This window comes from Mustela putorius, unplaced genomic scaffold (assembly GCF_011764305.1).
Source record: "Mustela putorius furo isolate JIRA1106 unplaced genomic scaffold, ASM1176430v1.1 tig00003850_pilon_pilon_pilon, whole genome shotgun sequence".
In the NCBI taxonomy this organism is placed as follows: Eukaryota; Metazoa; Chordata; class Mammalia; order Carnivora; family Mustelidae; genus Mustela; species Mustela putorius.
This window is the reverse complement of record NW_025422002.1, coordinates 12,972,663-12,987,318: the sequence shown is the minus strand read 5'-3', so window position 1 is coordinate 12,987,318 and position 14,656 is coordinate 12,972,663. Positions and strand designations below refer to the sequence as shown.

At 41.3% G+C, this 14,656-nt stretch overlaps 1 protein-coding gene and 1 pseudogene across 6 annotated transcripts in view; one reads left to right on the top strand and one right to left on the bottom strand.

Annotated features, from left to right (window-relative positions):
- Window positions 1-14,656, bottom strand: part of IFT122 (intraflagellar transport 122) — a 70,721-nt gene that overhangs the window by 40,219 nt on the left and 15,846 nt on the right. For 5 of the 6 annotated variants that reach the window (XR_006601563.1, XR_006601562.1, XM_045063336.1 and 2 more), the window contains exons 6-11: window positions 12,501-12,567; window positions 11,407-11,553; window positions 9,985-10,161; window positions 8,118-8,193; window positions 1,137-1,328; window positions 843-981 (exon numbers count right to left, since the gene is read on the bottom strand). Coding sequence is in view for 4 of the 6 variants with exons in the window: in XM_045063336.1 (XP_044919271.1) it covers window positions 843-981; window positions 1,137-1,328; window positions 8,118-8,193; window positions 9,985-10,161; window positions 11,407-11,553; window positions 12,501-12,567 (798 nt within the window). In the remaining 2 variants the exon portion in view is untranslated. The remainder of the gene's footprint in view (window positions 1-842; window positions 982-1,136; window positions 1,329-8,117; window positions 8,194-9,984; window positions 10,162-11,406; window positions 11,554-12,500; window positions 12,568-14,656) is intronic. The other variant, XM_045063339.1, reaches the window with a different exon arrangement.
- Window positions 5,251-5,351, top strand: LOC123387254 (annotated as a pseudogene).

Here is a 14,656-nt window from a genome sequence, read left to right as displayed (position 1 = left end):
ATTACTCTTGAAATAAGTGGATCTTTAGCCCATTGAACCAGCATGGCAACTTAAGTGGATAGTGGATGAAACTGAGGTTCAGGCTGACTGTGCTAGGCCTAGAACTTGAATCTTCTGACTAAACTTGTGGTTGCTGTCCCTGCTTATACCTGGGGTAGGGACCCATCAGGAGGCAAGTGGAGATGAAGATGAAGATGAAGTCGAGAAAGAAGCCCTCCAGTATATCCATACCAGAGAGGATATAGGTCCACAGAGACCCATGCAGCTCAGCCACCCTGGCTCTGAAATGCCATATATTATCCTCCCTTAGTCAGAGAGTCCATGTTCCCCTTAGAATTAGCTGCTGTGGGGAACCTGGGTGGCTCAGAGGGTTAAGCCTCTGCCTTCGGCTCAGGTCATGATCTCAGGGTCTTGGGATCAAGCCCCACATCAGGCTCTCTGCTCAGCAGGGAGCCTGCTTCCTCCTTTCTCTCTGCCTGCCTCTCTGCCTACTTGTGATCTCTGTCTGTCAAATAAATAAATAAAATCTTTTAAAAAAATTTAAAAACTTTAAAAAAAAGATAGCTGCTGCAAAATTATGTGAGCCTTTGCCTCCCCCTACCTTTTTTTTTTTTTGAAGAGAGGGTTTATTGCTCTCCTTAGATTCTCAAAGACATCTATATTCTCCCCTTACCCTCCAAAAAATAAAAAAATTTTTTAAAAAGCAAACACCAGTGGTCCAACATGTTTCTGAAAGATGAGGAGGACCATTCCCTCTCATTTCACTTGCCCTCTCAGTAGCCCTCTCAACCTACCCCTCCTCCCAAAGGTTGGAGGGCAGAGGGGCCATACCTGCCTTTTACCTTTCTGCTCTGTGATCAGGTGCTGCACGATGACATCAGTCATGCTATCCCTGTAAGCATACCGGTCTTTGTAGAGCCCATGGACAGTACTGAAAATAAGCTGGTAGAAGGAAATGGTGCCATCTTGGCAGCCTACCACCTGCAGGGAAAGAGAGTTGTTAATTCCTAGTTTTCTGTGGAAAGTCTACCTTCCTAGTTGCCAGGAACAAATGTCAATCATCTGACTGGCTACACATGGCTGTTGTCTGTGCCTGCTCAGACAATGGCCCAACAGAATGAACTTCCCCTCCTTACCACATAGTTGGAGTCAGGTTTCACTTTACACGTCCACACCCAGGAGTTCTGCTCCCCAACAGTCCCAAGCCGCACTCCATCCTTGGTGAAAAGGGATACTTGCTTGTCTGACCCTCCTAGCAAAATGTACTCCCCTTTAGTAAAGTAGCTCAGGCAGCAGGGGTCAAAGTTCAGTGACCGATCCTTCCCAATCTAAGGAAAGAAAACACACACCAAGGGAAAAAACACTCCTGAATCCATAGTATTCACAACACAATTTAGGGCTTTTCCTACCAAGTTTAAGGAGGGGAGTCAAGAAGACAAGGGCAAGCTAGCCGTTACTCGCTGTGGGATTCCATCATGAACACAAGCTAGTCTCCTCTGGAGCACCCTACTCCATCCCTCCACATAGTTGAATCCTCCACTTCTGGGGTCAGCAGCATCTCCCCCAGTTCCACTAGCTGCTCCAGGTGTATGTCTTAGTTCCTCAAACAACCCAGATGCAGAGACTGGGCTTTCTCCCATAGGCCTTCCTTCACACACAGCCCTTACAAGGGTTCCATTGGTTCCCCTCAGCTTCTTTCTTCTTCCTTTTTTAAAAAAAGTATTTCATAAAGCCAAATATATCTAATTTTAAAAACTGTCCTCTATTCTGAAACAACCACCTTCCTACTTCTCTTTACTTAGGTATAATTCACATATCAAACAATTCACCCATTTAAAGTATATAATTGTGCAAACATCATCACTAATTCAGAACTAATTCTATCACCCTCAAAAGAAACCATGTACCTATTAGCTGTAGATCCCAATTCTCCTCTCTTTCCCTCCCCCGGCAACCACTAATATACTTTCTCTGTCTATAGATTTGCCCACTTTGAAGATTTCACATAAATGGGACCACACAATTTGTGGCCTTTTGGGACCAATTCATCCATACTGTAGTGTATATCAGTACTTCATCCTCTTCATTGCTGAATAATATTCTATTACATGGATAAACCACATTTTGTTATCCATTCATCAATTAATAGCCATGCCTACTTTTTTGACTATTATCAATAATGCCACTAGGGATATATGTGTATAAGTTTTTAGGTGAACATATATTCATCTCTCTTGGATATATATATCTGGGAGTGGGATCACTGGATCTGCAGTAACTTTATGTATAACCTTTTTAGGAACTGCCATATTTTTTCAAAGTGACTGTACCATTTTATATTTGTACCAGTAGTATATGAGGGTTCCAATTTCTCCATCCAAGTGGGTATGATTTTGATTTGCATTGCCCTGGTATCTAATAATGTTGAGGATCTTTTTATGTAGTTACTGGCCACATGTACATCTTGTTTGGAGAAATGTCTATTCAGATCTTTTCTCCAACTTTTAATTGGTTGTCTTTTTATTATTGAGTTGTAAGAGTTCTTTATATATTCCAGATACATGGTCCTTATCAGATACATGATTTGCAAAAATTTCTCCAATTCTGTGAGTTGTCTTTTCAGTTTTGGTATTCCTCCCTTAGTTGTGAGGGTCAAGGTCAAACTCCTGAGCTCAGCTCCCCAAGAGCCTTTTCTCACCCAAAATGAACATCTTGTATTTGCCAAGCAGACCATGCTCTTTTAGGCCTCCATGTCCTCATAAGAGCTATTCTCTATATGACCCAGCCCTGGCCAGGAGTGTCCTCTCCCTCTCTGTCTCCAGGTGACAACTCCTACGGAAAACATCCCCCAATCTCTCTGTCCCATCCAAGGCCTGATTCAGTGCCCCTTCCTCTGTGCTCCCATGGCCCTGTGCTCACCTCCCCCACAGTACTTCTCTCACTGCTCTGATAAATAATAGGGTTAATTTGATGTACCCCCCACTCCTCTTACCACTCATTAAAGTCCAAGCTCCTTATTGTCATTGGAGTTTTTTGCTACCCCTAAGGGAACATTTTGTGAATAAAAAGATTATTTATAACTGCCATTATTAAACTATTAGTTTATTAAAGAAATAATTCTAAAAACTTGGTTTCTCAATAAGTTTTTAAGTTCAATTTATAAATATTTTCCTATTTATTGGTATAACAAAAGTAAGCAACTAATTGAAAGGGGACCTTGATGATCATTTACTGAATTAAATTTTGAATATATTTTAAAATCCCTTAGTGTTGGGGTGCCTGGGTTGCACAGTTGATTAAGCATCAGAATCTTGGTTTTGGGTCAGGCTTGATTTCAGGGTCACTGGCCTCCATACTCAGCCTGGAGTCTGCTTGGGTTTCCCTTTCCCTCCCTCTGACCCTACCCACCCACCCCATGCTTGTTCACTCTCTCTTGCAAATAAGGAAATAAATCTTTAAAAAAAATAAATAAAAATAAATCTTTTTTAAAAAAAAAAGAAAAGAAAAGAAAAGAAAATCTTAGTGTCATTTACAACTTAGTTTATTCCCTTAAACTAATTTAAACTGCAATTATTCATTTTATATATTCAATTTTCCTTTATAAGAATTCCAAATGCCTGGGGCATCCAGGTGGCTCAGTAGGTTAAGTGTCTGCCTTAGGATCAGGTCAGGATCTTGGGGTCATGGGATCAAGTTCCACATCAGGCTCCCTGCTCAGTGAGGAGCCTGCTTCTCCCTCTGCCTCTCCCTCCCTCCTGCTTATGTATGAGCACTCCCTCTCTCTCAAATAAATACATAAAATAAAATAAAATAATTTCAAATGCCTAAGAGTCAAACTGCCCCTATTTCTGATATAATGATAGTAAATCTAGTAAGAAAACTAAAAAAATATTTTTAAAAAGATTTTATTTATTTATTTGTCAGAAAAAGAGAGAGCATAAGCAGGGGAAGTGGCAGGCAGAGGGAGAAACAGGTGATATGGGACTCCATCCCAGGACCCTGGGATCATGACCTGAACCAAAGGCAGATGCTTAAGTGACTGAGCCATCCAGATTTTAAAATCTTTTTTAAAAGATTTTATTTATTGGGGCACCTGGGTGGCTCAGTGGATTAAGCCTTTGCCTTCAGTTCAGGTCATGGTCTCAGGGTCCTGGGATCAAGCCCTGCATTAGGCTCTCTGCTCAGCGGGGAGCCTGCTTCCCCGCCTCTCTCTGCCTGCCTCTCTCTGCCTACTTGTGATCTCTCTCTCTCAAATAAATAAGTAAAATCTTTAAAAAAAAAAAAAAGAAAGAAAGATTTTATTTTTGCAAAAGAGAAGGAGAACAGGAGCAGGGGTGGAGGGCGGAGTTGGGCAGAGGAAGAAGCAGAATCCTCAGCAAGCAGGGAGCCCAATGCAGGACTCAATCCTAGGACCCTGGGATCATGACCTGGGCCAAAGGCAGACACTTAACTGAGACACCCAGGTGCCTGAAAGTCAATAAATAAATAAATAAATAAATAAATAAATAAATGAAAAATCTTAGGAGTCATGAGATGGAAGGCTTGCAGCTTCTGGTAATGGCTCACTAGTTCCCATTGGGTTAACTCTCCTGCAGGTAACAACTACAAACTCTGGACCAACTATAAATTACAACCACCTGAAGGCACTAAAGAGCAATCAGAAGCAGACAAAAACTGAAGACACATGGACATTTGGAAGAAAAGACTGCACCAAGTTTCTCACTTTTTTAATGGCTTTTTGCCTAAAGGCAGGTCCTATCAGCACCCTGCCAGATGAGCACAGGATTTGGAGTGGCTATAACAGCTTGAAAATGAGGGGAATCCCAGAAAAGAGACAGATGAGAGAGGGAGGGAGAGCCAAAATTCCGCACATACACTACTGAATATCTGAACTCTTTGAACTACACACATGTGGGGCAGATGCCAGGCAGCCTAGCAAGGCTAAAGAACTCAATAGAGACTTCAGGGCTGCTTACACTGGAAAGATGGACTTTGAATGTTGAATCCAGCAAAGTTAACTACTTGTTTTTTAAAAAAACCAACTATAGGGATGCCAAGGTGGATCAGTCGGTTAAGTATCTGCCTTCAGCTCAGGTCACGGTCGTGGGGTCCTGGGATCAAGCCCCGCATCAGACTCTCTGCTTAGGGGGGAGTCTGCTTCTCCCTCATCCTCTGTGATCTCTCTTGCTCTCACTCTCTCTCAAATAAATAAAATCTTTAAAAAATTAATTAATTAAAACCCCAACTATAGTGCTCCTTCAGCAGCATAAATACTAAAACTGGAACACTGTAGAGAAGATTAGCATTGCCCCTGTTTAAGGATAACAAACCTGTAAGCGTTCCATATTAAAACAAAACAAAACAAAACAAAACTACACAATAATCCTCAGAGGAACATGACAGAAATGAGTCCCTATGATGCATCATTTACAATGTTCAGAATATAACCCCAAATTCCAAAAAGCAAAAATGTGAACCATATTCAAGAGAAAAGATAATTAGTAGAAATTAACCCCAAGGTAACTCAGATACGAAGTAGCAGATGAAAATTTTTAAAAAGCTATTATAACTATGGTCAAGGATATAAAGGAAAATATTCCTATAATGAATGGACAAACAGGAAAAAAGAACCAAATGGAAATCTAGAACTGAAAAATGCAGTAAGTGAAACAAAAATTCACTGGATGGGTTTAACAGAAATATTATAGATGACAGAAGAGTCAATGAAGTTGAAGATTGAGCAATAGATCAGAGCAGGGGGTTAAAAGATTTAAAAAATGAATAAGGCCTCAATTATCTGAAGAACAATACCAAGAGGTTTAACATGTAACCGGAGACCCAGAAGGAAAAGGAGAGAATGAAGATGAAGAAATAACAAAAAATTATTCCACATTTGGTGAAAGAATAAAGACATAAGTATATAGATTCAAGAAGATCAGTAACTACTGCCACCCCACCCTAAGCCAAAAAATATAATGAATCTTTTTAACATTCCAATATTACATAGGTACTTGACTAAAAATTTCTTACACCTTTCAATTTAAAATCAGATGTATAAAATTGATTACTCAATTATAGCTCTTAAATGGTCATCACAAGACAGATCTGATAGATATTCTAATATGGATTTCTAGCACCAGTCTGCCTGGGTTCCAAACCAGACTTGGCCACTACTACCCTGTATGGCTTTGGCTGGTTACTGAACCTCCCTAAACCTCAATTTTCTAACATGTAAAGTGGTAATAATAATACATACCTCACAGAGTTGTTATAAAGATTAAAAGTTAACCTTGTAAAGAGTTTATACAATGCCTAAAATTCAATAAATGTTAGATATTATAATCATTAATCCAGATACCATTAAACATTACAAACACTTAAAAATGCCAAAAATACACAAAGTATACCTAACACAAAAGTATAGGCTTGATTTACTTCATCATCCTATATTTAATTCTAAATCTTCCCAGATTTCAAAGATACCTAACTAAGGAAACAATTTTACTGTCTCTAGTCACCTGGGTTATCTCAGTGGAACAAGGTTGCTTATCATTCAAAAAACTCTGAGCCACAGGATGAACTCTAGTGCTACATACATGCAAGATATTGCCCATGGCTGTGACCACCAAGTCAGGTTCTTTATAGCAACAAGACCCTAATCCTTCCCTGTGTAGTGTGGTTATTTGTTCCTGAGAACTTCCAATACCCATGACCAGGGCCTCATACACAATAGATATGCCAGTAAATATTTGTTGAATAATGATATACACACATATTAAGTGAATGAACAGACAAGCCACGGCTAGATGGAAGATAATTAAAAATGAGGGTTTGGGGAAATCAGCCAAGGCAAACTCAGAAGACACTTCACTATCTACCTTTATCTTTTCTCTACCCAGCTACAAAAAAAAAAAAGTCTAATGGCAAGATGAGGGAGAAAAGAAATGGCCTCAAAGCTGGGCTACGCCTAACTGAAACCCCTCCTTTCTAGCAGGACATGTTTTGAGGAGTAAGGATACTGTTAAACAAAGGCTCCATTGAATAGGCTGTATTGAAAGGCTCCATTGAGCAGGCTCACCTGCTTGGCTGTGGTACCTAAGCCACCCTGTACCACCTTCACTCTAATCCTTGATGTCTCCAGCCTAATAGGTTTTTCTGCCACCAGGTTCTATTTTAATCCAGCCCTCCACAGAAACAAGGAATTCTTCTGAAACAAGAATCTGATCAAGTCACTCCCTACCTAAATTGATGGCTCCTAAATACTAATACAAAGTTCAAACTCCTAATTCACATGACTCAGGTCCTTTAGACTCATATCCCCATCTTCCTTTCTAGTTCCATTTTTATCCACAATTCTTGGGATCCAGTCACTCTGAACAACCCTCTGTTCCCTGAGTTGACATATATCTTCATTCTTCCCTGCCTTTGCAGATGCTATTTCCTCTGCCTGAAACACTAGTTCCAATGTCCTCTGCTTAGCAAATTCCTGTTCATTTTGTTCAAAGTTCACTTCTACAAAATCTCCCATTTCCACCAAGCAATGATGTTATCTTTTGTGTCCCTGTAACATCCTATCTATATATCTCTCTAAGATACTATGTACCATGCTGCACTGGGAATAGTGTCTATCAACTGTGCCCCTATCAGCCTTAATGCAGAGGCATTAACAGCTCTGTCAGTAGCTCCTAGCACAGGTGAAGTGCTGGTCTAAATGCGTGCTTGTTAATGTTTGTAGAATGCATAAAGCAAATAAAGGAAGACAGATACATAACTAAGACCAAGGCTTTGAATCAAAACAATCTGGGTTTCAATCTCAGGTGCCACCCATTTACTAGCAGTGTAGCACCTTAGGCATAATCTTTATTTCACTGCTCTGAGTCTTGCCTACTCATTTCTACAAAGTTGATAACCAATTATACTTACTTCACAGGGTTTTATGATAATTAAAGGAGATAAAATATGTAAAACACTGAGCACAGTACCAGGTATTAAAGTAAATGCTCAGAAAACAATAATAAAGTATAATTACTAATAATAGAATCTTTGAAAGTAAAAAGAGCATATAATAGACATGATCAAAACTGTATTTCCCACTGGGTTTGTATAGTGCTACATACCTGTTTCCCACTTAGTTGGTAGAAGGAGAGTTTCTGTCCCCAGTCAGCTACAGCCAGGATGTCATTATGTTCCTCTCTAATCAACAGAAGACAAAGAGGTTATATGGGGCCATGACCCACTGATAACTGTAGCCCTAAGGGTTTAACAAACAACAGGAAAAAGTGCTGGCCAGACTGTCAGATTGCCAAATATTATACAGCAATACTGAAGCCAAAAGTTGTAATGTGGGCCAACCCATCAGTCCAGTGGGATGAGGCAAGGTGAATCTCCTGGGACCATTATTTCATTGAATACCCTACTATGTGGCTCTGCCATAGTGAAGAGGTTAAACCCCTCATTTCAAGTCTTCCTGAGAGTAGTGCTAAGAAAGAGCAAGGTGATAGAGCCAGAAGTGCTTTTTACCCATGTACTATAAAATGTGGGGAGACAGTGAAGAAACAAGTCTAATTGCAGTGGAAAGGCATGGGCTGATTTTTTAATGGACAAAGGGGAAGCTGGCTTGCTCTTTCTGAAGAGAAAAATTAATACATAAAGCTATGTTCTCTCATAGCTGGGGTTCTCGAACAAGTGAAATGGTTTCTGACTGGATCTAATAAAATATAGTGGGTTCTCTGAAGATCAACAATTGTCTTTGAAACTGAGTATCTATTACTATCAGTGCCTTGGGACTAGGGCTGTAGGACCAGCACACAAGCTTTTTAAGCCCAGGGCCTGCAGTCATCTGGAAGCACCATTAAATATGCAGGCAAGGAATGGTGCAGCCTCATCTGCAAAACCCAGCCATCATATTGGCAAATATAGGCACTAATTCACAACTAAGTAAAAAAGACAAAGATGGAGAGGGATCTTAACAGGAAAAGACCTGTAGAGGAACTCTGTATGAAATCATACACTGAGGTCCAAATACAATCTAGGAACCCAGCCCATGGTGAGCCTTCTTATGGAAACCATATCATGAGCTGGACTGGTGGTTTTCGATCTGCCTTTTCCCTTTTCTCTTTTTTATTCCTGGCAGTGGGACTCTTCACCAAAACAAAAACTCATGTCAAGCAATAAAAGGGGCTGTTCTGGTTGAAGCAGAGATAGGGATCTGAAGCCCACCCTTTCCTCCTTTCTTTGTCCTCCACCTCCACCTACTTCTTCTAAGGAACCCCAGGTACCATAAAGCAGTTTGGAAAGTCCCAAGCTAGATCATTTTTGCCCAGTCAGAACATCCTGGCTCCCCCAGGTCTCCCCACTCCAGGCTGCCAATGTTTTCCTTATAGGTAAACTCAGTTGAAAAGCAGAAAGAACGCCTAGACAGCCAGGAATTGGGTGTAAGGATTGTGGGTAAGGCAAGGGCTTCCTTTTTGATATATGTCCTATCAAATGCAAGGTAGGGTACAGGGGAATAGGCTAGGAAAAATGTCCAGTAATAGAGGAATGTTCAATGAACTATGGTGTTTCTACACAGCATATCCTATGCAGGTATTAAAAATCTGTTTTTAAAAGGACCATTAATGTTACCAGAAAGAGTTCACTTGATGATGGTCAAGTGTTAGAAAAGGTTAGATATGACTTAATCATGTGGACACACTAAAAGACTGAGGGAAAATACACTAAAATACTAACAATGGTTCCCTCACAGGGTAGGGATTTATAGAAAAGTTGTTCTCCTTTAGATTTTTCAGTAGTTCTTAAGTTTCCCAAAGAATAATTTTGTAACACAAGCTATAAGGGTGTGCTCCCTCTTGTTGGAGGACCTTTCACCAACAATTCCCCCAACCCAACTTAGAATGGAGCTTCAGAACAGTGTCTGGCCTGGCAGGTCTTCACTGGGGCCTGGACCCCTCCAAAGAGGGGTCTCATTCTTCAGGACACACTCACGAGTTGTCGTCCCTGGGACTGTCGTCCTCTTCCTCTGGTTCTTCCTCCTCTGCCTCACTACCCTGACTACTGTACACTGCTGACTTCAGAGTGGAAGGGATTTCCTGAAAATATCTGTTGACATTGACTTCCTCGGCATCCTCGCTTTCTCTGTTCATCCAGAAACTCTCCCATCGGCTGTAGACAGTAAGTGGTTGTTCACAATCACATTGCCTAGAACTACACTAAAGCTATAATTTCAAAACCTGTCAAGGAGCCCCTGAACCCTGCCCGGAAGAGGACAGCAACCAGGTATACTGGGCATCCTGCTTCTCATGAATTAAAAATGGTACCCTGAAGCCACAAAGTCATCTGTGGCCACAAAATCAAACAGCAGGAACTCTGGGGTAGGCTAATGGCCTTTGAAGGCCTTAGACATGCATGGTGCAGCCCTGGGCTGGACACAATTATTCAGGAAGAAGCATAATAATCTGGTATGAGAAAGGCAATGGAATCAAACAACTTTCTAAATCAAGTAGGTACCACCTGTAAAATGACATTGGGCTGGTAAACAATTAAGTCCTTTACCTTAAGAAGATTCTTTGAGGGGTACTGGGAATTTAATATTAGAGGATTATACAAAGAACACTTAAAGCTATTAGTCTACCTTTAAAGTCACATAGGCAGAAGAAGGAAAATGTGTATAAGGTTTGAGAATGTAGATGCCAATCATTTGTGGAGCTACAAGCTTTGGGGGCATTTCTAGACTTAATTTTTATTTTTTTGGCAGGGGGCAGCAAAAAAAGGTTCATGAAATAGCTATTTATTATTCAGTGGGCACATGTTCTGCCCAGATTTGGAGGGAAGAAATTAAAAGGGGAAAAAACCAAAATGAAGCCAGAGCAAAGAGGTGAGTTATTAATTCATAAAGAAATGGGCTTTCTGGGCCACCTAGGTGGCTCAGTGGGTTAAGCCTCTGCCTTCAACTCAGGTCATGATTTCAGGGTCCTGAGATCGGACTCCACATTGGGCTCTCTGCTCGGCGGCGAGCCTGCTTCCCCCTCTCTCTCTGCCTGCCTCTCTGCCTACTTGTAATCTGTCAAATAAATGAATAAAAGCTTTTTTAAAAAAAAAAAGAAAAAAAGAAATGGGCTTTCTGTAGCATGCATGCACACAAACATACACACATATATACACACACGTTAGGCTGGTCTACATAATTATTCTGCTTTGCTAAAATCTCTGGGATTCATTCCAAAACTCAAAATGGGCTCTTAAAAAATTCCATTCAAGTGGAATGGCTTCCAAAACAGATTGGTCAAATGTAGTGAGAAGGTTTTGAATGGATGGAGACCTTAAGAAAAAATAAGGAACCCAGCCTGGGGAGAAAAGCCCTTTTTCTTAATAGTATTTGTTCTAGAAGGAGAATAGCTATAAGATCACCTTGAAGGGTTCCAACAGATGGACCATATGGGGGAGAGAGAGCCCCCTGGCCGCTCGATCTTCACTTTCTCCTCGCCATTTTTATTCCGTATGCTGATGATCCCATTGAACATCCCGAGAGCCAGGTACTGACCATCATTTGTCCAGCTGTTCATACAACCAACGAAGGGCATGGGAAGACAGAAAGGAATACACAGAAGATAAAACTAATGAGGATGATGCCTTGGTTGAAATACAGTCTGAGGAGGCAGCAACAACAGGGCTCATCCTGGTTCTGATGTAAAAATCAGGGGACCAAACTTCAAACCCCATTTATTTTTAGAATCAACAGTGAGATGTGAAGGCAGTAGCACTGTTTTCTGAGCTCCCACAGCTTTCTGCAGTTACCTCCATGACAGCTCTTAGCTTGTACCCCCATCACTGGGCCAGCCACCATTCCCCACTCACCATTTCAATCTCCTCCCGCTTCAAGAATGCCTAAAAACAGAATCTATATCTTGGTGTATGCCTAGCCTCTCGAATAGATAGGTGGGTGCTTAACAGATGATGAATGAGAGAAAGGCTACCCTCAGAAGCTTCACAGCCAGAATAGCTATCATTTATAATCTCTACTGTATGTCAGGCCCTGTGCTGCTTATTTTATACTCCTTAGTTTGTGTGCATTTCACAGCAGCCCTATCAAGTCAGTTATCCCCATTTGTCAAATGAAGAACCTCCTAAGGTCACAGAGCCTATTAGTGACTAAATCTGGACTCAAATCCAGGTCTAGTATCAAAGCCTGTGCTTTCTCGAGCATAGGTGCTACCTGGACAAGAGGACAGCTGTGCTCTTCCAGAAAACCTCCACTGAGCACAGCTTCTGGATGAGGAGGCTTGTTGCTAGAGAGCTGCAGGAAGGCAAGTTGCTGTGCTCTTTTGCTTGATGACTAGAGGCACGGGTCCTTCCCATCAAGAGGACCACAAAAGAAAAGAGAAAATACAGAGGCCCAAACCAGGTCACACAGACCTTTTCCACTGTGTAAATTAACTGGAGTTTGAGAGTCTGTTTGGGAAAAGGGAATGTGAAACCTACCTTCGGAGCTGCCTTTAACTCACCTGCAGCAGGTGATCTTGCTATTGGATTTGTGCTTGGTGACAGACTTCTGTTCAGGAGACCACAAACCTTCAACATAAAATAATTTAAAGAAGAGAGATTTGATGGGGTATTACTCAGCAATAAAAAAGGAACAAGCTATTGATACACCTCCAGGGCTTTACGTTAAAGTGAAAAAAGCCAATCTCATAAAGTCAAGTACTGCATGATTCCATTTTATAACATTCTCAAAATGGCAAAATTCTATAAAGATCGAGACCAGCTTAATGGTTACCAGGTGCCAGTTAGGGAGGAATAGGAGAAGAATGACAACAAAGGAATGTCTTTGTGGCAATGGTAATCTAACCAGGTGATGAAAGGACAGAACTATATATACACATTGTGCCAGGCCCCATTTCCTGGTAGACTTCTCGCTACTATCTTTGAAACTGACAAAGAATCTATAATTATTTAAAAACAAAAAACAAAACAAAACAAAAAAAGGAGGGTATATTGGTGAATTTCTAGCCAACTTTTTAGAGCTTTAACTCAAAGAAATGGCAACTTCACAGTTCGTAACTATTACACTGCAACTAGCGTACAACTTAGCATTTGAAGTAATGAACAATGCTTCCTCAAAATCAGTTTCCTCTTCCAGGCCTCATCCACAGCACATGATCCTGCTTGTCCAAGGTGCACTGGCCACTTTTGGCTGGCTCCCTCCTGTTAGTGGCTCACTGCTCTGCAACAGGTATATGTCTAGGCAACATGAGCAAATTCCTCTCTTTGCCTGAGCCATGAAGTATGATCAAGAAGGTAAATCTAGGGCAATAATGTATTCATGTAGCAAACTGAAACATCAAGCAAGCTATTTGTTTCTCCCTCCCCCTGGTCCAGAATGCCTCCCCCAAATATTTCAACCTGTGCATATCTTATCTATGCTCCACTGAGCCTGTCTGGAGCCTCTAGCAGAGGAAACCTCTCCCTTCTGTGTCTCCCATAGCACTGTTTGCCAGATCATACTCTAGATGAAACCCCATGGCCTAAGTCCAAGTCCTGGTTCCACCACTTATCGGCTGGGCAACTTCAAGTGAGTCACCAAACCACTCTAAGCTCCAGTTCAGTGGTGTGAAAATGAGAATAATACCTGACCTCATGGGTGATCATAGAGCTCAAATAGGAATTCATTTTAACTCTCAGCAGAGTGCCTAGTATATCTCAAACATTCAACAAATATTATTATTATTATTACTTAATGTTACATTTTTACAAATTCTACTTCCCCACCTGCCCCAAACCGCAAGCTCTTTGAAGACAGGGATTCTATTTTGTCTTTTTAATTATAAAAGTAAGCACACAGACCAGTGCCTTACATGGAGAAAATGCTAAAATTTTTAATGAATGACAGTCCCTTTCCCATTTATACAATGTGCTTTCCATTATATTCTCTCTTTTGAACCTCAGAACTCTGTCAATGAGATAGACAGGGTAGGAATGTGTTCGTCTGAGATAAGAACAGTGAAACACTGAGAGGGATTACATGGGTCTCTCATTCCTCAATAATGCCTGTTCTGTTGTACTCAGCAAGGAAGAACAGATGAGCTGAAAACCAGAATTGACCTTAAACAGAGATAACCTGTATGCCTCTGCTCCTTCCCTCCCTGCCTCAATGGACATTTCACTGGCCTCTCCTCTGTGCCAGCACCATTGCCAATGCCATAAATGGGGCCACAGTGAGCTCCTCTGGGCATCCAGCCCCTCAGGAAGGACAGCTATAGCCACGGAACAAGTAATGGTGGCTACACAAGAAGCACAGTTGAAACAGTAAAGAATTTCCCACACACATGGATGATGGATGTTTGGGAACACAGAGGTGCAGGGATAATGACCTACTCATGCCAGATGAGACAGGAAGGCTTCCCAGAGATGGCAACACCAAGTTATGCCTGTGCTCTCCAACCCTTCTTACCATCTCCCTCCCTGGGGCCCTTCCTGCTGTCGCCCAGTTGCTTACCAGACTTTTGTTACCATTCACTCTCTTGGTTTCCACACAATTTAAAGAATAACTGTTAGTCTCCTCTTAGCCATTGAGGGGAGGGAAGTAGCATTAACTCTCTTAGGATGAAACAACCACATTCTAGATGGGTTTCAGGATTTTTTTGCCCAGATTTTCAGGTAA